Genomic DNA, 27,987 nt, shown 5'->3' with positions numbered 1-27,987 from the left:
TGCATGAGGGCCTCATGCAATCATTCCACCGTTGCATTGTTAAAGCACCTCTGTTGAGGCCACCCTATTAATAAAAGGCCACTGCAGCAAGAATCTGAAGCATAAGAGAAAGGGAAGTGTATAATGAACAGTCAAAGTTGGAACAAGTGCAATCTGCCCCACAACGATTGATAAGGAAAAATGTGGACTTCAGTGGTCGTGATCCCAACAGCGTTCTCTTGGCTGTGGAACCAGATCCGTTGGAACAACCTCACAATCTTGTTCATTTCTGTCACTCTGCTTGCTCTTGCCCTGCTGTTGGATTCTATGAAGCGGAGGAAGAGATGTAGTCGCTATCCTCCAGGACCTACCCCTCTGCCTTTCATTGGGAACTTGCTGGAGTTTGACAGAAGAAATCCACACAAATGCGTTCTAAGTGTAAGTATTGACTTACCCAATTTTCCAAGCAAGGCATCCTATGGAATGACTTAAGGAATTACTGTGTTTAAAAAAGCTCATGCAACATGTCTACAAAATAAAATAATAATTGTACTTCTATGATGCTACGTGTTTGTATGTTTTTTTATCTTTAATCCATTAGATTACCTCATCGTTATAAAGTCTACATGTGTGTATTTTTGTGTCTGTTAGAATAATATGTGGGTTGGACTTTTTTATTAGCTAACTCAAAAGCATCTCTTACTCCCCATTTATTTAATTTTATTATTTTATGAGTTATATTTAAATTGAAATACCCTGTTAAGATAGTTCCTCCTTCATAAAAAATTGGAGTTTCTGCATAAAATATGAACCCCTTCTGCCCTAGCGAAGCTTTGTAGTCTATTTTTTTTAACATTTGACACCAGTTTACGTTTAAAGATATTATCTTAATAATACTCATAATCATTTGGACCAAGTTTTATTTTGTGTACATGTGAGCTATTTTTATTTATCCTTTAGTAGTTTCCCCCTCCCCTATAAGGTAGAGACCTTGTGTTTGGGAGAAATTCTCCTGCCTCTCCTTGTACATTTGATTCCTGTGCTTTCGAAAGACCCCCCCCCCCCCGCGCTTTCTTAAACATTCATTATCAAACTATACACATTTTCAGCCCAGCCACCCAAACACTCTTTCCCTTTACTTCTGTCAAATTATACCAATAAATACTGATTACATGATTTATATCACAATTTAACATTTTTTACTCATTAAGTATTTCCCTTGAACCATCCTGCCAGCTCTCCCCCCCCCCCACCGCTTTTTTTAAAAAAAAATTGCAAAGCAAGTCCTTCCAGACTCTGAGAAGAGCCTTCTTCTGGATCCTCCTCCACCTCCATGCTGCTTTGATCTTGAGAGCTCATTCCTTTGGCAATTCCCAGCTGCACCATCAGTTTTTCTCCTTCTTCCAGATTCCTTGCTTTGTACCTCCTCCTGTCCTTGAAGATAATAATTGTTGAATGATAGCCCCAAGATAATCAAATTTCTTTTTTGAACAGTCTCTTAATGAAAGAAGCATTTTTCCTTTTTTAAAAAAACAGTCTCTGAAGAAAATTCTTGTTTCACTTTAATCTTACTGTCCTTAAACTTCAAGTCATTTATCTTCTTAAGCTCCCTGTAAATAAAGTCATTCATCCTCTCAGTTGTAAAAGCAACAATTATCTTTCTTGGATATCCAACACTCGCCCCAGTCTATAAATCCTGTGAGCCTGCTCAATGTCTGTCCCATTAATTGGTATATTTAAACTTGTAAGCCAACTTGCCAGATTTTCCCCCCAATGTCCTTTGCTTCCACATTCTCAGGAATTCCAGTTTCAGATTATGTCTCCTTAATCAGTCCTTCTGTTGAGCCAAATGTCTTTTCAGCTGATTTATTTTAGTTTCTTTTCCTCTGATTTCTTCTGGGCTGCAAGGGCAGGGTTTGTTTGTTTTTTTGCCACCCAAGTTTCCTCCTTTGTCTTCTCAATTTCATTCTGAAGCAATCGAATATCACTTCTAATATTCTTCTCTACCGAGGCTAGAGAGTCATTAATTTCCATGCTCAGTTAACAAAGACTACACATCATCTTTCTATCTTTTCAGGGCACCTGTTCAGATAGAGAGTCGTCTCATTCGAGTTATGGATCAGTCTCCTTCAGAAGTCTTGACCTTTCGGTGCCCTGCAATTAAGAATAGCAGAGTGACTTCTTATTTTGTCTTCTTAGCCTTCGGCTGAGCTGTAAATCTAATGTTTAGCAGAGAGGAATAATCAGGCATTTTGTTACTCCTTACGCATGTGCATGGGTCCTCCAAGTCATCCTATTATCAACTGTTCCACCTTCACCTTTACACTGTATCAATATTGCTCCTTGACATCAATCCTTTCTGAGGACACTTCTATATGTTGATTCCCCCCTTTCCCAGTTTACACTGTTAGATTATATTCTTTCTTATGCACATATAACCTAGTAGGATGTGTGTGTGAATAAATGGTTCAAATGTCCATACTATACTTCTAACACTAATACATGTAGAATTAGTCCACCAAAAACACATTGGAAGTTATAAATGTCTAATCACCATAGTTACGTAGCTACACAGCGATTCCTGGCCCAGCACTTCCAGTTCTCATTTACTGGGCAGCAAGATTCTCCAACTTCTAATTCTAACACTATCCAAAATCAGGGCACACATTTCCAAGAAAGTAAATTATTTCATAGATGTGGACATTACTCAAGCCAGAATTTAATGAGTTTTCATCTTTCCCAGAAAAAGAATTAGCACTCTGAGAATCGACTCCTAATCCAATATGCTGCCCATCCCATGATGTGCCTTTCAGTAGCTTCTTGTGTGCTGATGACACTGCTTTTGTCTTGTGCGTGGCTGCTTGGACCACTCATTCTTGCTTCCCTCGTGTATGAAATTCATGAGTGAACTTTCTCATACACGCACAAAACTGACTGCAGAGTGACCACATTTCTTCCATACTGTATGTTTGAAAGCTAAAAACTTATTCTTTTTTGTTTTTTACTGAAAGCTTGAGATCTCTGTCAAATGATGGTCCAAAATGGGCACCAGGTGACATGTTTAGAATGTGGGGCGAAATTCAGCTATTCAGGTGGGGGAAAAAACCCAACATAAGCTGAATTAGAAATGGAAATCATGCAGCTCTCCAAATGTTGTTGGGTTGCATTTAATTGTTGGGATGGATTTAGAGCATAGAGAGTAAATATGACTATCTAAATCAGTGGTTCCCAACTTTTTTAAGACCAGGACCCACTTGACCAGGCCCCACTTTGACCAGGACCTACTTGACCAGGCCCAATTTGACCAGGGGCCATTTGACAACATTAATACCAAAAGGGACAGGGCTGGTCAGGTCTGCAGAATGGAGTGGAAATAAAAGAAAGAAATAAAGAGGAAGGAGGTTATTCTCACGATTTTTGTTCATCAGTGGGCTGCAGACCACAGGTTAAGAATCACTGATCTAAATGAACTGGCCTCAGAAAGAGGAGATGTTACCTAATGAGGATTTAATTATTCTGTCATTTATAGGTTATTGATATCACTGCAGAGTTTCTGGATATAGTTGTCATCCAGAATGAGTTCCTCTGTCTTTCTCTATTGTTTTCCCCCCTTGTTTCCTCTTTTTGTAGTTGAGCGGGAAAGATAAATAGCAATGACTTTGCTGGTAGGGATAGGAAACTATGTGATTCAACAAGGGAACGTAGCTTTAGAAAAGGCAGATGACATTCTATGAAATTTCTGTCATTTCTCTTTAAATTAATATTGAAATTATCTTTGAAAAGGGATTCTAAGTTTAAAATATATTCTATCTTTTGTGTTTTACAATATACTGGTTTCAACTTCTCTGTGTTTTTCTTCTGTATTTTAAATTGATCCCCCACGGTTTTCTTTCTTTTTTTCTTTTTTTTTGTCACAGCTGGTGGAAAGATATGGACCAATCTTATCAGTCCAGGTTGGATGGAAAAAAATTGTGATACTTAGTGGGTTCCAGACAATAAAAGAGGCACTGGGACAAAAAACTGAGAACTTTGCAGAGCGATCATCAATACCCTTGCTGAGCATAATAGGCCGTGGAAAGAATTGTGAAGGTAAATCTTCCTTATGCTGTGATGGAATTAACTATATATGGTAAAGCAAAATGATTGACAAGTCCATAGCTAAAAATTGGTCTTTCCATAGCAATATTGGTAGGCACATAGGTGGTAACAAGGTGGCAACTGTCATCAGCAAGAGCAATATGACTTATAGCACAGGGAATGACAAGAGTTGATGCATGACTGCTGCTCTTGTTGACGCAAAAAATTAAGAGTTATCTCTAACCTGACATTTGGAATATTAGAACAAAAACACAGAGATGATTTTCAAGAAAATGTTCCCGAAATTATTTTATGTCTTTTAGGAATCCTTATGGCCACAAGTGACAATGGCTGGAGGGAGCAGAAACGATTCTGGGTCTCCAACCTGAAAAAACTTGGAATGGGGAAGAAAACACTTGAAAAGAGAGTGTGTGAAGAAGCTGGATATTTGTGTGCTGAGTTGAAATCTCAAGAAGGTACAACTTATTCTTGTGGACAAGGGGAATTTATTTATTTATTTATTGTGTCAGTAGCAGCCAGACAGTTGTATTACATTTTTAACAAAACAGACAAACAAACAGACAAAACACAAAGTTTGCAAGCTTGGTAGTTGATTCAATGTCCTTTGACCAGTAGCTGGCCACTTGGAGTGCCTCTGGTGTTGCTGCAAGGAGGTCCTCCATTGTGCATGTGGCAGGGCTCAGGTTGCATTGCAGCAGGTGGTCTGTAGTTTGCTCTTCTCCACACTCGCATGTCATGGATTCAACTTTGTAGCCCCATTTCTGAAGGTTGGCTCTGCATCTCGTGGTGCCAGAGCACAGTCTGTTCAGCGCCTTCCAAGTCGCCCAGTTTTCTGTGTGCCCGGGAGGGAGTCTCTCATTTGGTATCAGCCATTGATTGAGGTTCTGGGTTTGAACCTGCCACTTTTGGACTCTCGCTTGCTGAGGTGTTCCAGCGAGTGTCTCTGTAGATCTTAGAAAATTATTTCTTGATTTAAGTCGTTGACATGCTGGCTGATACCCAAACAAGGGATGAGCTGGAGATGTCTCTGCCTTGGTCCTTTCACTATTGGCTGCTACTTCCCGGCGGATGTCAGGTGGTGCAATACCGGCTAAACAGTGTAGTTTCTCCAGTGGTGTAGGGCGCAGATACCCCGTGATAATGCGGCATGTCTCATTAAGAGTCACATCTACTTTTTTAGTGTGGTGAGATGTGTTCCACACTGGGCATGCATACTCACCAGCAGAGTAGCATAGCGCAAGGGCAGATGTCTTCACTGTATCTGGTTGTGATCCCCAGGTTGTGCCAGTCAGCTTTCGCATGATATTGTTTCTAGCACCCACTTTTTGCTTGATATTCAGGCAGTGCTTCTTGTAGGTCAGAGCACGGTCCAGAGTGACTCCCAGGTATTTGGGTGTGCTGCAATGCTCCAGTGGGATTCCTTCCCAGGTGATCCTCAGAGCTCGGGATGCTTGTCTGTTCTTGAGATGAAAAGCACATGTCTGTGATTTAGATGGGTTAGAGATCAGCTGGTTTTCCCTGTAGTAGGCAGTAAGAGCACCTAGAGTTTCGGAGAGCTTCTGTTCTACCATCTCAAAGCTCCGTGCTTGAGCGGTGATGGCACGATCATCAGCAGAGATTAAACTCTCTGTCCCTTCTGGCAGTGGCTGGTCATTTGTGTAGATGTTGAACATGGATGGAGCAAGCACGCTCCCCTGAGGCAGGCCGTTCTTCTGTTTCCGCCATCTGCTTCTCTGGCCCTGGAACTCAACAAAAAAACTCCTGTTTTGTAGCAGATTTCCTATGAGGCAGCTGAGGTGGTAGTCCTTTGTGATATTATGCATTTTTCTCAGGAGGAGGCGGTGGTTCACAGTATCATAAGCTGCTGACAGGTCTATGAAGACAGCTCCTGTGATCTGCTGCATTTCAGAGCCATCTTCTATGTGCTGAGTCAGGTTCAGCACTTGCGATGTGCGGCTTTTGCCTTTCCTGAAGCCAGCTTGCTGTGGAATCAGACAAGGGGAAGATTTTGGGTGACTCTAAGAAAAAACATTGTTCTTATACCTATGCTAAAAATTAGGGAAGATAATTATGATTTTGAGTCATTGTGATGAGGAAGGATGCCACATATGCTAGATGGTATTGACAACAAAGGAAATTATGGAAAATGCTAAAATGAAGAGCTTCTTAAAGCTTTCCCCACAAAAAAGTGAATGTCTATGAAAGTTAATAATGGAATTGAGGTCCATGCTTCCTTGTTTGGATTTGTTGTTGGGATTATGCCTGAATAATACTTTGTTGTTGTGGAATCAGTTCACCAAAAACTCTTGGGAAGTGATAGCATAACTCGTATTTGTTGTTCTTTATCTCATATAGGTTTTCCTTTTGATCCACATGACTTCATCTACACTGCAGTTGGCAATATTACCTGTACATTAGTATTTGGTGATCCCTTTGACTATCACAGTAAAAGCTTCCTATCGCTTATGCATTTGACTGAAGAGATCATGCAGGGAGCAACCAAGATCTTGCCTCTGGTATTTTTCTGAGTTTAATTGATTAAAGGGGAGTGGCTACTTGAGATCTGGCTGAGGAACAAGCGAGACACCCGGGTCATCAAAGTGGCCTGTATGAATCAGTGTTTCACCACTGTCAATACATAGATACTAACTAGTTCTTTGGGAAAGATTCGGGGATTTATTTGTTTATTTACAGCATTTGTATTCCAACCTTCTCACCCCGAAAGGGACTCAGGACAGATCGCTCTCACACATGCACATACACGGCAAACATTCAATGCCATTTTAGACATACAGGACAGACAAACAGATAGAGGTATATTGGCATTTTCCAGCTTCGGCTCCTGGAAGTTATGCTCAATTCCGGTCACGGGGGAGGGGGGGGGTGTCGCTCCATCCGCAATGACAATGAGCTCTTTGATCACAGACTTTTTCCTCCTTGTTGTTTGATTGCTGGCATTTTATGGTGCTGTAAAATACCTCCCAGCTTAAGCAGTACCTAATTTCTCTACTCACCGCTCAGCTGTTTTCAAATTGCTTAGATGGACACCGAGCTGGACTGACGGTTGGGTGCTCACTATGACTCTGGCTTCAAACTGCCAACCTTCAGGCTGGCAATGATCTATTGCTGCTGGTGATTAACCAGCTGTGATAAAGTCTGGGATTCTGAGGACTTAGACACAAACAGGTAATGACTGTCATTACTGCGTGTCTCTCTGGCTGGATCTACATTGCCCTATATCCCAAGATCTGATCTACTTTGAACTGGATTATATGATAAACAGATAACCTGAGATCAGAACCTGAGAGACAAGGCAGCCTCTGTGGAGTCAGGAAACACAAGCATCAACGCTGACATTCATTCCAAGACAAGGGGCAATTTGAATGGGTGCTTTTGATCAGTTTTTTTTAAAAAAGTAGACACTTTATCTGGCTTTTTAATATAGTTTAGGCATTAGTATTGTCATACGAATACATTGTATCCTCCACCATATTTTAAACTAAATTGTATTCAGAGATAAAGAAAACATAGTAAACATAGTAAAAGAGAAGAAATACTATAACGCAAAAGAGCAGATTTTATAATATATGTTTATAGTCACTAAAAATAAACTGCTGTCTAACTAGCCATTACAGCAGAGCTTTCCAAACATTTAAGTTGGTGACACACTTTTTAGACATGCAGCATTTTGTGACATAGTAATTGAGTTTTACTAGCAAACCTGAGCTTAAACCAACCCCTTATAAAATATATGTACACATACATACATTTTGATAATGGAATTTATGGGAATAAGGTAAGCATCCCGAATCCCTCCAGGGAGATGTGGTGGGGTATAAATAAAGTTTAGTAGTAGTAGTAGTAGTAGTAGTATACAACATCTCTCATGAAAACCTTTTATTTACATTTGGAAAAATATATGATTGCTTATTTCACATAGATATTTACATATCTCACCTACACAATGCAGATGATACACAAATTGGTTGCAACATACAGTTTGGAACGCTCCGCATCACAGCCTATTACAAAACTAAAGCCCTTTCTACATTACCTTATACCACAGGATCTGATGCCAGATTAACTTATTCAAACAGGATTATAACAGTCTCTGCTACCAGATAATTTGAGATCAGATCCTGAGATATAGGGCACCGTGGAAGGGGCCTAAATCAAAGGCAACACACGAACCTAACACAAAACTACATTAATGTGCACATGCTAACCTACAAACAATTAGTTCTACCAACTGCTCTATCTCACCCTGAAGGGAACTCAGAGCATCTTACAATTTTGGCAATAATTCAATGTCACATTACAGTACCAATTTATTTATTGACCACACTTGTACCCCACCCTCCTCACCCCAAAGGGGACTCAGAGAGCCTTACAAAGGCAACAATTTGATGTCACATATACATATACATATTGATAAATAAACCAAGCAAACAAATACAACACATTTAGCATTAAAAACAAAATAAAAATATAAATACAATTAAAACTGCTGAAACATAGCAACTAATCCCACAATCTTCTCCATTCTGCTTTGCTTATGTTGATCCTTTAAATGAATAGCGCACTGTGGTTGTGCTACTCCCCAAATGTCTGGTTCCACAGCCAGGCCTTAACCTTTTTTTCTGAACACTAGGAGGGAGGAGGCCGATCTAATATTGCTGGGGATATTGTTGTAAAAAAGTAGTAACAGTAACAAATTAATAAAAGTAACAAATCCCAATCTTTCTTGAAGCCCATCAAAGATTACAGCTTAATCAGCATAATCAGTTTGTCCATCTCGACTAATCCACAGGTCTTGGTGAAATATTAATCTATGTGCAGAATCGTCTATGTGCAGTTCTCCCAATGGATAACTGTTCCATTCCATTTCTGCACATGATGATTCTCACTGCAGTTATCATATATTGTAGTAATCTTCCATGTTTTCTTTCTACTTGATTGTCCAACATTCCCAATAAATAATACTCTGGTTTCATCATGATTTTTACCTTAACAATTTTGTCCAGCATCCTTATGTATTTGAGTCCAGTATTTTTTACAGCATCCTATGTATTTAAGTCCAGCCTTTTTGCAAGACCACCACACATGTTAAAATGGCCCAATGTTTTTTTCACATTTCCACCATTTACTAGAACTGTCTTGTACATCTTAGAAAGTCTCTCTGATATGTGATCCTCCAGAACAACATTGATTATAATGACCTATGCTAGTGGAGATTGGGATGGAAACAGGGATAAAATAGGTCCTATGTCAAAAGTGTTACACAAATGCGTTATTATACAGATTGCCATAATCATCATTTACAATTGTAACGGTGGTGTGCTGAGGAAAAGAATGAGGAATGGGAATAAAATGTAGATAAAGATGCTCTGCAATAATGATGATGATGATGATGATGATGATGATGATGATGGATGATGATTTATTTATATTCCGCTCCATCTCCCCGAAGGGACTCAGGGCAGATAGTATGAAGTAGTAAATATTTAAAAACTTTCTCCCACCATGCAATGTATTTTCAGCAAAATATCTGATAAATATCCCATTTCAGGAAATACACTCATGTACTTTTTTTCCTTCTTTTCATTGATATATCAGTTTTTTATTTATACATCCTGGTTCTCGTATCTTCCTGGACCTCAACAAAAATTGAAGAAAGACTGGGATGATTTCAGTACAATTATAAAAGAGATTGTGAATGAACATAAGAAAACGAGAGACACCAACAATCCAAAAGATTTGATTGATGCGTTTTTGGAGGAGATCGAAAAGGTAGGAAAGTTTTTATGGAAAAGACTGTCCATCATTTGTATAACTTAAAAAAAACAGCAACCTATTGATAAAAGACTTGAATTATAGTGTCACAGTCAAAAAGTGAACATTATAACCAGAACAAGCAGGTGAGGAGGGGGAATAGTTTCTAGTGCTCTACTAAGAAGATTTATTTGATAATATGGGTTGCTGATTCACAAATATGGGTCACCCTGTACCTGTACCACATATTTGTGGAAATGTATAGAGCTAAACTATCCTCTTGGCAAGAATCCTGTTCTGCCATTGTCCATGCTTCAGTATGCTTCCCATTTAATTCAGTATGCTTCCCATTTAATTAATAAAGTGTTTTTATGTAATAATGGGGAGGAGAGAGGGTTGTACTGTTTTAATATTAATATATAATTGTATGCTGATGTTTTTAGGTTAAGCCGCTTTGAGTCTACTGTGGGAGAGATAAAGTGGGGTATAACAACAACAACAACAACAACAACAACAACAATAGTGTGACTTCATATATGATCTCTCAAAGAAGCAGTTACTGGGAGGCAACTCTTTCATCTCCCTAACTTCTATGACTCACACCTATAAGAGATTAGTGAGCTACTACATGCCTTTTATCTACTTATACATGTCTTATTTCATTATTATTATTATTATTGACACAAAAGCACAGTATGTCACAGCAAACGAGATCTATATGCTGGATTTCATATCACAAAATCACAAGTCGAACACTTCCCAAGCGTCTAGGACTGTGTGATGTATTTTCGAATGATGCACGCAGATTCAAGTAAGGTGGCCTTTTGCAGTTGACACATCATGATTTTGTCGATGTTTATTGTTTCCCAATGCCGGCTGAGATCTTTTGGCACGGCACCCAGTGCGCCAATGACCACTGGAACCACCTGTACTGGTTTATGCCAGAGCCTTTGCAGTTCGATTTTGAGGTCTTGATGACGACTGTCACCTGGTATGGCGACATCAAGAATACAGACTTCTTTCTTTCCACAATCGTGATGTCTGCTGTATTGTATTCCAAGACTTTGTCAGTCTGGATTCAAAAGTCCCACAGTATTTTTGCATATTCATTTTCCACAACCTTTGCAGGTTTATGATCCCACCAATTCTTTATTGCTGGCAGATGGAACTTGTGCCATAAGTTCCAGTGAATCATCTGGGCCACAGAGTTGTGTCTTTGTTTGTAGTCCGTCTGTGCAATTTTCTTGCAACAACTGAGGATATGATCCATGGTTTCATCAGCTTCCTTGCACAGTCTGCATTTTGGGTCATTCACTGATTTTTCAATCCTGGCCTTAATTGCATTGGTTCTGATGGCTTGCTCCTGGGCTGCAAGAATCAGGCCTTCTGTCTCCTTCTTCAGGGTTCCATTCATGAGTCATAACAAGATCTTCTCCTTGTCAGCTTTTCCTTCAATCTTTTCACGGCTTTGTTGTGCCAGCTGTCAGCTCTGGTTTGTAGTGCAGTTTTCTTGTACTGACTCTTTGTCTGCTGTGCTTTGAGAAGTTTCTGATTATTGACTTCAATTAAAGCAGGTTCTTGGCTTTCCTTGACATATTCTGCCAGAGCGTGTTTTTCTTCTTCAACTGCTTGTTAGACTTATAAAAGTCCTCTGCCACCATACTTTCTAGGCAGATAGAGCCAGTCAACATCACTGTGAGAATGTAATGAATTATGAATGGTCATGAGTTTTCTTGTTTTTCTGTCCAAATTGTCCAGTTCTGCCTGTGTCCAGTTTATGATGCCAGCAGTATATCTTATGACAGGTGTAATGGACTCGTACCTTTGCTGGCTAGGCCACAGCCTTCAAAGTCAGTAAGACGGCCTCCGTGTTAGTGAGGGAATACAATGAGAGTCAGATCAGCAGAGGGGAGGAGCTTAGCTATCCCAGGATTGGCTAGGACAGATGGGAGGAGCTGGAGCTGTGAGTGTAAAAAAGGCAGGCAGCTTCTGACAGAGAAAGAGATTGGATTTTTGATCTGAAGGGAGTGGGTGGATTTCGAGTTAGCTGAAGTTTTCCTGAGGGAGAGTGTTTGAAGGCAGGTGTGGCTATAGAAAGTGGCCTGGAGGGTCGATAGCCGCCTGTGAACTGGTGTGGGTATTAACACACTAGTTGTTTTTACTCTCTAAGGGACAGGGTATTCTAGGGAAGCTAGATACTCTGAGGGGACAGACAGGATTGGTCTGTCAGAGGAAATTTGCTCACGTTGAAGAAAAGATGCCCAGTTGGGGAGTCCAGCAAGCTTGTTAGGACTCAGAAACCGTTTGAGAAGATTGTGCTGTGAGAACCATATATGCTTGTGTAACTCTAAGAAGAATTTAGTTGTTTGTTCCAAATTCTCAAATCTATTTGAGTGGTGGCAGTAATTCTACCAATACACATTCACGTTTCCTCAACACACATTGAGCTTTGTGACAGGATTGTGTTGGTGTCCAGTTGGAGCCTTAGAAAATAAAATCCTTTACTCTGTGAGCAATATAACAGCTGAAGGAATGCGTGAGTGTGTGTGCTAGGGAATATATTAGTTATTATTCCCCTGGGCCCTGGCTTCGTTACATTTGGTGGCAGTGGTGGGATTGAAAGGTTCCCCCCTGTCACACATGTGTTAAGGGACCCCTCATTCCTTTAGACCTCGTTACAACAGGTATGGCCCAGGTGTTTATGGCCTTGATGGTATTGCCTCCATTGAGCTTGCTTTTGAGAATTTTTCTGACCCTTTGAATGTATTCCAACCAACTCATGTTGTTTCACAAGTCCAACATTTCATTGCTTACTTTTCTTTGATTAAAGCTATACTCAATAAATTTTCCCCATATTTTCCAAAACCCTGTTTGTTTCCATATTACCTTTTTAATTTTAATATTGCAAGTTAGCTTATCATTAATAGCTATATTCTAAATTTCCATATACCATTCTTCTAAATGAATTTCCTTTTCTTCCTTTCCATTTTTTTGCTATTAGCAATTTTACTGCCGATATCAAATTTGAAACCAATACTTTCCCCTCTTGTGAGGGAATTGTATTGTCATGCATAAGTAATAATGCTGATTTTGGTGTAATCTCTATTTCTATTTTTATTATTGCTCTTATTTCTTTAAATATCTTTTCCCAATTTTTTTGGTATAATTTTACAGGACCACCACATATGACAGCCTCTCCAACACTGATTTGAGTATTTTTTTTAATCAGTTTGATTTAATCTACTGGGAATTAGATACCATCTCCATACTGTTTTGTAGTAATTTTCCTTAAATCTTACAGACATATTTTTTAGTAATCTCATATTCCATATCTTTGCCCATTCTTGATTATTCACTCCCCCCCCCCCCCCAAGTCTGCTTACCATACTTCCTTCAAATGAACTTGCTCCTTTTCATCTATTAATAATAGTCAGGGGCGGCTCAACCCATTACGCAAAGTAAGCATTTGCAGTATAGTTTATTTTGTCCAGGGGCGCTCTTAAGGCGCTCTTGGGGGAAAATAGACCTTGACATATGCAAGTTGTAGTTACTGGGATGTATAGTTCACCTACAATCAAAGAGCATTCTGAACTCCACCAATGATGGAATTGAATCAAATATGGCACACAGAACTCCCACAACGAACAGAAAATATATATCAGTGATTGGTTGGGGGGGGGGGGGGACACCAAAATACTGTTTGCTAACCATTGAAAATTACCTAGGGCCACCTCTGATAATAGTTTATAGATATCACTAACTGTACCTTTTAATGATACATTATCTTCTTTAATCTCCCTTTGAGTTATCGTATTTTCTATTTTTGTATATTCCCTACTCACATTATACTTTTTTCTTTTTTCTTGACCATTTATCCAGTTGTAGATACTTGTACCAATCTAAGTCTCTTCCTCTTAATTCTTCTTTTATTCTTTCCATATTTACCATTTTCAAGTCCCAGTCTTTTACTTTCATTAAAACTCTTCCATTACATCCTGCTTCAAATTCTTCTTTTAGATTTGCTGGGAAGTTTTCTGTTATTAGAACTGGCATGATAGAAGAAATACCTGGCATTAGGGTTTTTTTATATCTCCCCCAAATCTCCAAAATATATACGATACAAAATGCCCATACACACACACTTACACACACACACTTATACACTTGTAGATTCAACCTGTTTTCACCTGTGTAAATAAAAAAATTATTATACGATTTCCTTTTACTCTTTCTTCTATTACCCCTATAAAAATATGTTGTAATTTCAATTTTAATTTTTTATCGTCTGTCTTCTTTCAACCACTCCAAGCTTTTTTGCTTTGCTAAGATTTCTACTATATATCTTATTTGATTGGAATGATAATATAGCTTGAGGTTTGGTAGTCCAAGACCTCCTTCTTTCTTTGGTTTATACCATAAGTTTTTATTTAGTCTAGCTTTTTTGTTCCCATTACAATAAAGATTTAACATGTTTTGCCAGTTTTTTATTACTTGATCTGAAATTTCTACAGGTAGCATTCTGAATTTTAAAAAATAATTTGGGAAATATCTTCATTTCAACTAATGCTATCCTATTGAACCATGATAATTGGAGTTTGTTGTATTCCGATAATTTCTTATTAATTTCCTTTCTTAATTTGGTTAATTTGTTTATTTCTAGGTTTTTTAAAAAACAATTCTTTAGTTATATTTTTTCCTAAATATTTAATTGTTTCTTTAATTTTTATTTTCCCCTCCTATTTTTATCTCTTTTTCCCGATAGTTAAAAAAATCATTTCTGATTTGTTCCGATTAATTTGTAAAACTGTTATTAATCCAAATTCTGTTATATGAGCATCCATTTTCTCCCATTGTTTTATTAGATGTTCTATTGATAAAAGTGTATCATCTACAAACAAATTTATTTTATATTTCTCTTTTATTCCTATTCCTTTTTTACTACTATCTTCTTTTATTACATTAGCTAATAGTTAAATTACAACTGCAAATAAAATTGGGGAAAGGGAACATCTCTGCCTTGTGCCTAGTGTTATATTTATTTTCCCCATTAAACCATCATTCACCATTACTTGGGCATAACTTTTTGAATATAATTATCAATTAGGTTCCTAAATTTTTCTCCAAATCCAAATTTTTCTAGTATCAATTTCATTGTCTGCCAGGATATACTGTCAAATGCCTTATAAATATCCCAAGCTAATACTCCAGCCACTAAACGTCTTTTTTGATACTATGAATTATGCCCTAATACTCTACCTATTAAATTTGACATTTACCTTCCTCCTATAAATACACACTTATCCTCCTTGATATCTTTATATATAAATTTATTCATCATTTTAGCCAGTATGGCCATTAATATTTTCACATCTTTGTTTATTAATGAGATGGGTCTGTACAATCCTGAGTCTGTAGGGTCTTTGTTGGGTTTTAAAATTAAAGTGATCAATGATTGTTCCCATGGTGGTGCATTTTTTCTCTTTTTATTATTCTATTATATAGATCCTTTAATTTAGGTATCAATACTGTTTTATATTTTTTTGTAATATTCTGGTCCCAACCTATCCATTCCTGGGGTCTTAAATTATCTATAATTTCCTCAATCTCTTTCTCTAATATTGCTTGATCCATAATTAATTTGTCTGTTTCTTGATTCTTTATTTTCCAATGTTATGCTCTTCAACTTTCTTTCTATGTCCTTCATTTGCTGTATATAGATCCTCCCAGGATTCTATATTAAATTTGTATTTTCCCCTCCAATTTGTTTATTTTTATTTCTAAAGTATTACTTATTCAGTATAAAGGTGAAAAATCTATTCAGATCTAGATCTATCTATCTATACCCAATTATCTTCATTGTTATTGTTACAATTCTAATCCTCCACTTTTTTTATCCAATTAATCAAATTATTCCTTTATATTTCTTGTTGTTATTATTGCTTTTTCTTTAAGTTTATTAATTAGGATCACTGTCCATACAGTGCTTATTTTCTTCGTGTTTTCTTTTTGTTTCTTCTTTTTGTCTTTTCTTCATTACTTCTTTGCTTAATCCTTTTGTTTCTCTTTATCTTGAGTTTCTTCCTTCTTTTCTCTCTCTTTTCCTTCTGCATTTCTCAACTTTCCATCCAGGGAGTATTGTGATTCTTCAAATAATTCTTCAAGTAGTTTCATTCCTTTTTCCATGGATGTTATATGTAGCTTTTCCCCATGTATCTAAATTTCAGGAAGATAGGGTATGCCCATTTGTACAATATACCCTTATCATGGAGGATTGTGGTACAAGGGTGCATTATCTTTCTCCAGCTCACTGTTTCTGGACATAAGTCCTGAAACATTTGTATTTTACTTTCTTGAATTGTTTATGAAGTGGATTGGTTCCTGGTAGCTTGCATGAATTGATCTTTGTAGTAGTAGCTTGAGAATCTTATTATAATGTCCCTTGGATTGGAGGTTGTTTTCCTGGGTCGAATACAGTCAAACTGAGACTGCTGCTAGTCCTCTTTCATTATTTGCTGAATCCATTTTATCATTGCTTCTTAGATTTTTGAAAATCTCTGCTTTGATTTCTTAGAAGTTTCTGATTCTGACATTCAATTGTCTGTCTCTATCTGCCATTGAAATAAAGCCTAAATCATGTCTGTGGGAAACAATTTGTAGCTGATTGTCGAAGGCTTTCATGGCTGGAATCACTAGGTTCTTGTGGGGTTTTTCGGGCTATAGAACCATGTTCTAGAGGCATTTCTCCTGACGTTTCGCCTGCATCTGTGGCAAGCATCCTCAGAGGTAGGATGCTTGCCATAGATGCAGGCAAAACGTCAGGAGAAATGCCTCTAGAACATGGCTCTATAGCCCGAAAAAACCCACAAGAACCTAATTTGTAGCTGATGTAGATCTTTAGTGTTGGTTGCCACCTGTTGTTCAACTGTTTCAATCTTTGATCCCAGGGAGTACGTCTGCCTTTCTAAAGAAGTTGTTTTGTCAGCCTGCTCAGCAACACCAGATTCTTAATCTTTAATGTGCTTTAAAGAATCATATTTTAATCATGACTTGTTTTCTTCTATTTGCTTTCCGCCAACAATCTTAGCAGAGTTGTTGTGATCCTGTCATATTTTGGAATCTTAACTCATTATATTTTCCACCCTCTGGAGCCAGTGAATTTAGTTGCCGTCCATAGAGAAGTGACTCTGGTCCTCATCTGTGCCAAGTTTTGATTTAATCAATGTTAAAAGATGAATTAAGCCATTTTAAAAGCATTCTCTCTCTCTCTCTCTCTCTCTCTCCCTTTACCACCCTTTTTCTATTCCTTTCTTTTGGCTCCTTTTCTTTCCTCAAGTATGCATTGCCACACCAATAAATACATAGCTGTATGTCACAAATATGAGCATTATGCAGCACTGTACCATTTACATTTTCATTGTCTATTTCTTTAATGTCCTTCAGGCTGAAGGGAACACAGAGACCAGTTTCAATGAACAAAACCTCATTCACCTTCTTCTTGACATATTTGCAGCAGGCATTGAAACCACAGCTGCCACCCTCACCTGGGGGATTCTTTTCATGGTCCTTCATCCTGAAGTTCAGAGTAAGTAACCATTCTCAACGGAAATGGGCATCCTACCTGACATATGGATAGATCAGTCATATAAAATATTATTTTCCCAAGAAATATATATATTCCTCTACTCAGAAATAAATCATACTGGTTTATAGAGTGGTTATTGTCACAAATATTAATAATTAATTAGATTTTTTTTTTACAATAATGTGAATCAAGCACTGAAAGAGCTAGTAGGTCAAAGCCTGTTAGAGTAAGTGGGCCAAAGCTAGCGTCGCCCTGAGGAGAGTGAGTAGGCTGATCTCCTACTCACTCTCCTGATCTCTGTGTGAGGAAGCATCTATGTGAGGTCTGTGTGAGTGACTTTGGTGAAAGAAGACTTAGGTTAAAGGCCTCGTTTGAACTGCTGTGTGTAAAGCTACTATGTGTTTGTTCATTCATGTTGTGGAAACCTTGTTATTGTAAATAATGCAACTATACTATTTTACTACAAAAAGCCTCATATGGAAGAGATAACATTGGTCAGTGTGTTTTGTTCTTTTTACCACTTTGGGCGACTGGTGCTGGGTCACGCTGGTGCTGCTGCTCGCGAATGAGTTGCTCTGCTGTACATTTATGGGGAGGGTCTTTTGTTATTAAGCCCTCTCACCCAACACTTGTTCCCAAATTATGGGGAATAGGATCATAGCCTAATAATGCTACATGAATTAACGTTTTTAGAAAAAGTCCATGAAGAAATTGATGCAAAGATTGGTGGAGTGAAATCAGTCGTGATGGAGGACCGGTCAAATCTACCATATACTACTGCCGTGATCCATGAAATTCAGCGTTATGCTGATATTGCACCAGTTACATTTCCTTATGTGGCCTGCAATGATACTGAAGTTGGCAGGTTTCTCATCCCTAAGGTATAGTCCTTGATTTTTATCTTTTTATTTTTTAAAATCACAGTTACAAAATCATAGTTTGATTAATGCTTGAGGCCTGTAATGAACCAGAAACAACATTCAACTACATTTCATGACAGCATTAAATAAAAATGCTAGAATTCATACAGGGATATTATATTTATGCATCCATTACAAAGGGAGTATGGCAACACTTAAATATCGACTGCCTTTGTAGTGTTATAGGACATTAGAAAAGCTTAATTAATGCAGAATTGCTTTTGACCAAGAAGTATCACTGAGAGCTTATATATTCGATTGATTGGTTTCTATACCCCCATTTCATGGGCTGTATTACATTTGCAGTGTAGCTTTACAGAATGCAGAAAGGTAAGTATAAAGTACAATGAAAACTCCAACTGCACCTGCTGGAGGACACTGGAATAAATGTGTTTCTTTTGAAAGGCCACAATGAAAGCTTCTTCTTCCTGGGGCCCAAATAGGAGTGAAAAAGAATGCACTTGGATCTGATAGTGGTCCCATCTACACTGGCATATAATGCAGTATGGTAATGCAATTTAACAGCACTGAGCTGCATTATATGCCAGTGTACAGTGTAATGTTCTGTTGTTGCTCATTTGTTCAGTCGTTTCCGACTCTACTTAACTTCATTGACCAGCCCACGCCAGAGCTCCCTGTCGGTCGTCACCACCCCCAGCTCCTTCAAGGTCAATCCAGTCACTTCAAGGATACCATCCATCTTGCCCTTGGTTGGCCCCTCTTCCTTTTTCCTTTCATTTTCCCCAGCAGCATAGTCTTCTCTAAGCTTTCCTTTCTTCTCATGTTGTTGCCAAAGTACTTCATCTTGGCCTCTACTATCCTTCCCTCCAATGAGCAGTCAGGTTTTATTTCTTGAAGTATGGACTGATTGGATCTTCTCGCTGTCCAAGGCACTCTCAATGAAATTAACCTGCATTATAAAACTGCATTATGAAGCTGCATTACATGGCAATCTCAATGTTCAATGTTCATTGTAAACTCACAGCATTAGTTTGTGTGTGTGGGTGGTTTACATGAGTGTGTGTTTTTTTGTTTTTGTTTTTGAGAAATAAAACACATATTTTGTCGATTTTGTGAATTTTGGCAAATCTGGCAGCCTCAACAGTTGGCCCAGGGCTTCACATGTTTCCCAAATGGCACACTCTCCATTCTTGATATCATATACTTTTTAAAAATGGTCAAGCTTTTCCCATGTGAAAAGCTACTATGTATTTGTTTATTCGTGTTGTGGAAACCTTGTTATTGTAAATAATGCAACTATACTATTTTACTACAAAAAGCCTCATATGGAAGAGATAACATTGGTCAGTGTGTTTTTGTTCTTTTTACCACTTTGAACGACTGGTGCTGGGTCACGCTGTGCTGCTGCTCGTGAATGATTTGCTCTGCTGTACATTTATGGGAAGGGTATTTTGTTATTAAGCCCACTCACCCAACACTTGTTCCCAAATTATGGAAAATAGGATCATAGCCTAATAATGCTACATGAATTAACATTTTTAGAAAAACTCCATGAATAAATTGATGAAGTGGTTCCCAAATGAAAGCATTCCTTGGGTGGTAGGTGTTTGGGGAAGACATAGGCAGGGGTTGGGCTACACATTCATGATGCTCACTATAACTGCAATGTCAGTTGAGGGAGTGCCTTTGGAGGCTTCTCAGCACTTGGAACTATAACTTGTTTGTGGAGGCCAGAGGCTGTCTGTGTAAGTGGACACCTCCATACACACATTTTCACTTTTATTATGTACTAGCTTGGGGACCCGGCGTTGCCCGGGTTATTAGAGAAAGTGGGTAATTGCGGTTCTGTATGCCAAGTTTGGTCTTGATTGGTCATTGGATAACGGCTGCATTATTTTCAGGAAGTGAGTGAAGGTACTTGAAGTCCCATCATCCATGGGCCATCCTCCTACAAACAGCAGCAGGATATAGAGTGGGTCATGGGGGCTCTGTATGCCAAGTTTGGTCTTTATCAGTCATTAGATGAGGGTGGCAGTGGTGTCAGTAAGTGAGTGAAGGTACTGCAAGTCCCATCATCCAAAGTCCATCCCCTTTCAAACTGCAGCAGGATGTAGAGTGGATCATGGGGGCTCTGTGTGCCAAGTTTGGTCTTGATTGGTCATTAGAAGAGGGTTGCAGCAATCTTTGGAAGGGAGTGGAGGTACTTGAAGTCCCATCATCCATGATCTGTCCTCCTCCAAACTGCACCAGGATGTAGAGTGGGTCATTGGAGCATGTGGCAAGTTTAGTCTTGATTAGTCATTGGCGAGGGTCTCAGTGGTGTCAGGAAGTGAGCAAAGGTACTGCAAGTCCCATCATCCATCTCCAAAGTTTTCCAAACAACACCAGGACATAAAGTGGGTCATGAGAGGTCTATGTGCCAAGTTTGGTCTTGATCCGTCATTGGATGAGGTTTGCAGAGGTCTCACAATGTGAGTGAAGGTACTGGAAGTTCCATCATCCATGGTCCACCCTTCTCCAAAACTGTAGCAGGATGTAGTGTGGGTCATGGGGGCTCTGTGTGCCAACGTTGGTCTTGATTGGTCATTAGATGAGTTTTGCAGCAGTCTTGGGTAGTGGAGGTACTTGAAGTCCCATCATCCATGGTCTGTCGTCCTCCAAACAGCTCCAGGATGTAGAGTGGGTCATTGAAGCTCCATGTGCCAAGTTTAGACTTGATGAGTCATTGGCGAGGGTCTCAGTGGTCTCAGGAAGTGCGTGAAGTGACTGCAAGTCCCATCATCCATTGTCAAATTCTTCCAAACCGCACCAGGATGTAGAGTGGGTCATGCTGGGTCTCTGTGTAAATTGTAGTCCTGATCCATCATTGTTAGCAGTTGTAATGGTCTTAGGAAGGGAGTGCAGGTATTGCAAGTCCCATCGTCCATGGTGCATCCTCCTTCAAACTGCACCTGGATGTAGAGTGCATCATGGAGACTCAGTGTGCCAAGTTTGGTATTTATTGGTAATTGGATGAGGGTTGCAGTGGTCTGAAGAACTGAGCAATGGTACTGCAAGTCCCATAATCCACGGTCCATCCCCGGCCAAACCACACCATGACGTAAAGTGGGTCATGAGAGGTCTATGTGCGAAGTTTGGTCCTCATCAGTCATTGGATAAGTTTAACAGCGGTCTCAGAATGTGAGTGATGGTACTGCAAGTCCCATCATCCATGGTTCATACTCCTCCAAACTGCAGTAGGATGTAGAGTGGGTGATGGGGGCTCTGTGTGCCTATTTCGGTCTGTATTGGGAGTGTTCTGACCCAGCCCCCGGCCTTTCCTTTCCTCTCTTTGTCATCTCGGAATGTTGGGTTTGAGGCTGGCCAATCAGAGACCATATGCAAATTTCCTTCTCATGACTCCGTTTCTGTCATGAACTCTTTTCTCCACCAGGGGCTCCTCTTGAAGCTGGCCAATCAGAGACCATATGCAAATAGCACCGCTGCCCAGCCAATCGGAATCTTTGAACTTTCAGGCTGGCCAATCAGAGACCACAGTGGCAGCCAATCAGAAAGCGAGCACATACACCGCCACACTTTTGCCCTCCGCATACAAGTTTTGACTTTTATTATATACTAGCTTGGGGACCCGGCGTTGCCCGGGTTATTAGAGAAAGTGGGTAATGGCGGTTCTGTATGCCAAGTTTGGTCTTTATTGGTCTTTGGATAACGGCTGCATTATTTTCAGGAAGTGAGTGAAGGTACTTGAAGTCCCATCATCCATGGGCCACCCTCCTACAAACAGCAGCAGGATATAGAGTGGGTCATGGGGGCTCTGTGTGCCAAGTTTGGTCTTTATCAGTCATTAGATGAGGGTGGCAGTGGTGTCAGTAAGTGAGTGAAGGTATTGCAAGTCCCATCATCCAAAGTCCATCCCCTTTCAAATTGCAGCAGGATGTAGAGTGGATCATGGGGGCTCTGTGTGCCAAGTGTGGTCTTGATTGGTCATTAGAAGAGGGTTGCAGCAATCTTTGGAAGGGAGTGGAGGTACTTGAAGTCCCATCATCCATGGTCTGTCCTCCTCCAAACTGCACCAGGATGTAGAGTGGGTCATTGGAGATCCATGTGGCAAGTTTAGTCTTGATTAGTCATTGGCGAGGGTCTCAGTGGTCTCAGGAAGTGAGCAAAGGTACTGCAAGTCCCATCATCCATCTCCAAAGTTTTCCAAATAACACCAGGACGTAAAGTGAGTCATGAGAGGTCTATGTGCCAAGTTTGGTGTTGATCCGTCATTGGATGAGGTTTGCAGAGGTCTCAGAATGTGAGTGAAGGTACTGGAAGTTCCATCATCCATGGTCCACCCTTCTCCAAAACTGCAGCAGGATGTAGAGTGGGTCATGGGGGCTCTGTGTGCCAACTTTCATCTTGATTGGTCATTAGATGAGTTTTGCAGCAGTCTTGGGTAGTGGAGGTACTTGAAGTCCCATCATCCATGGTCTGTCGTCCTCCAAACTGCTCCAGGATGTAGAGTGGGTCATTGAAGCTCCATGTGCCAAGTTTAGTCTTGATGAGTCATTGGCGTGGGTCTCAGTGGTCTCAGGAAGTGAGTGAAGTGACTGCAAGTCCCATCATCCATTGTCAAATTCTTCCAAACCGCACCAGGATGTAGAGTGAGTTATGCGGGCTCTCTGTGTAAATTGTGGTCCTGATCCATCATTGTTGGCAGTTATAATGGTCTTAGGAAGGGAGTGCAGGTATTGCAAGTCCCATCGTCCATGGTGCATCCTCCTTCAAACTGCACCTGGATGTAGAGTGCGTCATGGAGACTCAGTGTGCCAAGTTTGGTATTTTTTGGTAATTGGATGAGGGTTGCAGTGGTCTGAAGAATGAGCAATGGTACTGCAAGTCCCATAATCCACGGTCCATCCCCAGCCAAACCACACCAGGATGTAAAGTGGGTCATGAGAGGTCTCTGTGTGAAGTTTGGTCCTGATCAGTCATTGGATAAGGTTAACAGCGGTCTCAGAATGTGAGTGGTGGTACTGCAAGTCCCATCATCCATGGTTCATAGTCCTCCAAACTGCAGTAGGATGTAGAGTGGGTGATGGGGGCTCTGCCAAGTCTGCTCTGTATGGGTAGTGTTGTGACCCAGCCCCCGGCCTTTCCTTTCCTCTCTTTCTCATCTCGGAATGTTGGATTTGAGGCTGGCCAATCAGAGACCATATGCAAATTTCCTTCTGTCATGCCCCGTTTCTGTCATGAACCCTCTTCTCCACCAGGGGCTCCTATTGAAGCTGCCCAATCAGAGACCATATGCAAATAGCACCACAGCGGCAGCCAATCAGAACGCTGCCACATACACTTCCGCCCTCCACACTTCCTCTGTCCTTCCCATACAAACACTCTTCTTTATTATATATACAGATATAGAATATAGAATAAAAGATAGATGTTGACTGTTGTTTGACTTTGTACTGTATTTTAACATGTTTGAAGCCACTTTCTGTCCCCATTGTGGGAGAAGAGTGGCATATAAATAAAGATGATATTATTATTATTATTATTATTATTAGTATTATTATTATTATTTCCCAAGCCATTTCAGGTACAAGCTATTTGCCCTCCATTGTTTTCTGCTGATCCTCTGGCTCAAAGGAAAATAAACCTACCAACATAAAGCAGATGTCAAATCACTGAAAAAGTCTCTAGAACAGAGCTTCCCAAACATTTCATGCTGGTGCCAAACGTTTTAGACAGGAATCATTTCACAACACAGTCATTCAATTTTATTAGCAAATTAGAGGTTAAACCAACCCTTTATAAGAGATAGAGACACAAACATAAATCATGGGGGCCCAACATATCTCATGAAAACCTTTCATTTAATTTTGAAATAAAGGATTTATTGCTTATTTCACAGACTCAGAGGTGCCCTGTTATGTTCACGTAACACATCTACAAAGTGCAGGTGACACACTAAGGTGCAGCAACACACGATTTGGAAAGTTCTTCTCTAGAATAGCAAGTCATCAAGGCCATGTGTTTCTACTCCCTTCACAAACTGCTATTTAGAAGGACAATGTTTCCCAAAAACCTCTTGTATCAAAATGGTACTCTGGAAATAAAGACAGAGTACCATTTTTAATGTAATGTGTTGATTAGATTCCATTGTGACAAAAGAGACATCTGATATTATTACCACACAATTCTAACCTTTTCATTTCTATCCCATATTAGGACACTGTGGTCTTAAATCATTTGTCTTCTGTGCTGAAGGATGAAACCATGTGGGAGAAGCCACATGAATTTTACCCAGAGCATTTCCTCGATGCAAATGGACAATTTGTCAAGCGAGAAGCCTTCCTCCCTTTTTCTCTAGGTAAATTCAAAAGAAGAATATTTGAGATATAGAGAGGAAAAAATTAAATTGGTACTATGGTAGGTGGCCCACTTTCACAGGATTTAAATGTGAAGTAGGATGTGAAGCAGAAAAATGCAATATTAGTACCTGAGAAAATGCCTCTTTGGGAAATCACCCATAAAGTCACACTAGAAGACAGATTCCTATAGAAATGTTCTTTTTAAGGGCCCTTATACAAAAAACTGAGAGGAAACGGGTTAAAAGGGCAAGTGGCTAAATGATGTATAGCCAAAGTGCGGGAGGAATCAGGAGTCGGTAGAAAACAACTGTTTAAAAGGTGCCCTTTAAACCCGATTCTTCCTGGGAAACATACACTTTTCCATGTCTGTGTATCCCAGCAGTCATGGGAAACATGTGCTTTCCTATCCTCCCTCCCCCCCCCCCCCCCAGTGTGGAATCTTCTAGAGGACGTGCATTTCTGAAAAGCCCAAAACAGATAATCAGCTGATCAGCTATCAAACAGAGACACAGAGAAGGCTCAGGGAAGCACACATGGAAAGTAAATACAATTCTCTCAAATTCTATCTTTTACACTTTGCAATGTTAAACAAAGCTTGAATTAATACTTGGGGGAAGACAGAGATCTGAGGAAAGTTTCTTTTTAAAAAAATATTGCATTATGTGCTGGATCTCATATGTGCATATGGACATCCCTGGAGTGAATTTTTTTAAAGAAAATTCTGTTGGATGTCTCCCATATGCCCTCCCTCTTAATCTGCTTCAAAAAGCAGCTGTGGGGACAGTGGGGGACTATGCAGCAGGACTGACAGGTCTGAGTTTAGACTCCCTTTGAGGTCCCACATTTTAATAAACCACCTCTTTGTCCCATTTTTTGGCTCTGTCTGGAAGTACCCTCAGAATCCCTAGACCTCAAGCCCATCGTTGTGGTCAACTTTCAGTAGAAACTGTGCATAAAATCTCATTGCTGGGCTTGAGATTCCTAAAGAATCTATATTAATCAAATCTGCAATCAAGTACACAAAAGTTAAACTCACAGCAGAGAACCAATTGTATTGATTGCTGTTACAAAAGTTTTAAGATAGTGTTATTCAAATTATGAAATCCAGAATATTTTTTTTTCATGATTAGTTGCTTTGAGAAGAAAGTATCCTGTATACCATGGTGGTAAGATTGCATCTTGGAGGTGGCATGCGGCACCTGGACCCCACATTTGTGGCTTCAAAATATCCAAAATGAAACTAAGAGGGAGGATGGGAAATTGATTCTGTAATGTTCTTTGTTTTGTTCTCAGGCACATAATATTCCATTTCTATTTCTCATAGGTCGCCACGCTTGCTTTGGAGAACCTTTGGCTAAAATGGAGCTCTTCATCTTCTTCACCAACCTTATGCAACATTTTACTTTTTGCATTCCTGAAAACGCCCCTAGACCCTCAGAGGAAAGGATATTTAGATTGACAGTCTTTCCATTACCATTCCAGATCTTTGCATTTCCCAGATAATGGTCAAGATCCTGTGATGTTGCACATAACACAATATTTTGGCACATGGAATTGCCCTACAGCTTCCCCATCACCAGCCCTGAGACTCACCCTGCCATTCTGATAGACCTTCCCCCAGCTATTCCATTATTGGGGAAAAATGGGGAGGATCTGAGAAGCATTTGGCAACGTTCCTATTGCTAAATTCAAGGAAATCTTATGCTAAGCTCCGCAGGAGTTTTGTGGACCTTTGATGCAGATGATGTCATTAGTTTGCATCTGGCTATGGAAACAGGGTCAGATACTTCTCGGATCACCTCCAGTTTCCACCAGCAGTAGATAAGGATTGGTTTCAGAATAGCACAGTGAATCCTGTAGCGACTTTAATTGTTGCAGAGGGAGGAAGGGAATACCAATGACCTCTACATCGATCAAAGAACTACATACAAAAGTATAAGCTGTAGTTATTTATTTGTTGAAGTTAACAATATTAAAGATTGGTAAAATATGTGTGTAGTGGTTTTTCTAATAACTAACTTTAGAAAATACATGCTTTGGCAATGCTGTTTTTATATAATTTTATATGTTTACATACCCGGGGTTAAGCTGTATTGAGTGAAAAAGGGTTGCAAGTTGAAAAAATCCTGTCTATTTTGTTTGTCAATAATTGTTTCTATCTATTTACTGCTCTCTTGTGGTTGTATCTGAGTGCTGCATACATATATAATATATTGTTCCTATAAGTCAGTACCTAATTCTTTCTTTCTATCTATATACTGCCATCTCGTGGTTGCATCTGAACACTATATATATATATATAGTTGAAACTGCAGGAGCCCCCCGGTGGTGCAGTGGGTTAAACCCCTGTGCCTGCAGGACAGGTCGCAGGCTCGAATCCAGGGAGAGCGCAGAGATGAGCTCCTTCAATCAGCTCCAGCTCCTCATGCAGGGACATGAGAGAAGCCTTCCACAAGGATGGTAAAACATCAAAAAACATCTGGGCGTCCCCTGGGCAACGTCCTTGCAGACGGCCAATTCTCTCACACCAGAAGCAACTTGCAATTTCTCAAGTCACTCCTGGCACGACAAAAAAAAAAAAAAAAAAAACAGTTGAAACTCTCAATTATTTTAGCTTAGCAAGGTAAAATCACCCACAATAGAGAGCCAGTTTCTGTAATATATCTGTTTATGAAATGAAACTACCGTTGTTAACTCACAATTTTATAGATACAAGTAAGATTGCTTGATGCTCACAGAGAACTAAGGACGGAATTAATAGAGATAACTGAATTTCATGAATGGGGATTTAAAAGCAGAAGCTAGATTTCACATTGGGAATATAGTCTCCCTCTTGTTGTGTGCCTTCAAGTGATTTCCAACTTTTGGTGGCCTTACAGCAAACCCATAATTAAGATTTCTTGATTTGGGGAAGGGATGCCTTTGCCTTCCTCTGAGGCTGAGGGCCCTTCCACACAGCCATAATATCAAGGCAGATATGTTGGGCGAGAGGGATTTCAGTGCTTAACATGTTTTTGTAATTTAAAATACCAAGTTGTAAACTAGTTGTACTTGTGAACAAGGGAAAGAGTTACCAGAAAGGATATTTAAAAACAGTTTTCCCCCCTTCATTGTCTTGTGTTCATAATATAATCAATTGTTTTTCCAAGGCAAAAGCATGGTTCATCAAAAAAAAGCAGGCCACAAGAAGCATGTGGCTTAACAAAAAAAAGCATGCTTCTCCTTGCCACTCTTGTAGGAGAGATGAGGAAGGGCTCTTCCCAAGGCAGATCTGCTTCCTGTACAGTATTTTGTTGCTCTCATTATTCTCCTTCAT

The 27,987-nt window shown here is 39.6% G+C and overlaps 1 protein-coding gene across 1 annotated transcript; it reads left to right on the top strand.

Moving 5' to 3' along the window:
- Positions 1-4: 4 nt before the first annotated feature.
- LOC132776006 (cytochrome P450 2D14-like) lies at positions 5-26,659 on the top strand. The gene is made up of 9 exons (XM_067469163.1): positions 5-417; positions 3,897-4,068; positions 4,380-4,532; positions 6,433-6,593; positions 9,694-9,867; positions 17,290-17,431; positions 18,125-18,312; positions 24,529-24,670; positions 25,996-26,659. Exons 1-9 carry the CDS (start codon positions 181-183, stop codon positions 26,172-26,174), a joined length of 1,548 nt encoding a protein of 515 aa, XP_067325264.1. The 5' UTR covers positions 5-180; the 3' UTR covers positions 26,175-26,659.
- Positions 26,660-27,987: the final 1,328 nt, after the last annotated feature.

The sequence above is a fragment of the Anolis sagrei genome, chromosome 5 (genome assembly GCF_037176765.1).
Source record: "Anolis sagrei isolate rAnoSag1 chromosome 5, rAnoSag1.mat, whole genome shotgun sequence".
NCBI classification, from domain to species: Eukaryota; Metazoa; Chordata; class Lepidosauria; order Squamata; family Dactyloidae; genus Anolis; species Anolis sagrei.
This window is presented reverse-complemented; position numbering and strand designations above follow the sequence as displayed.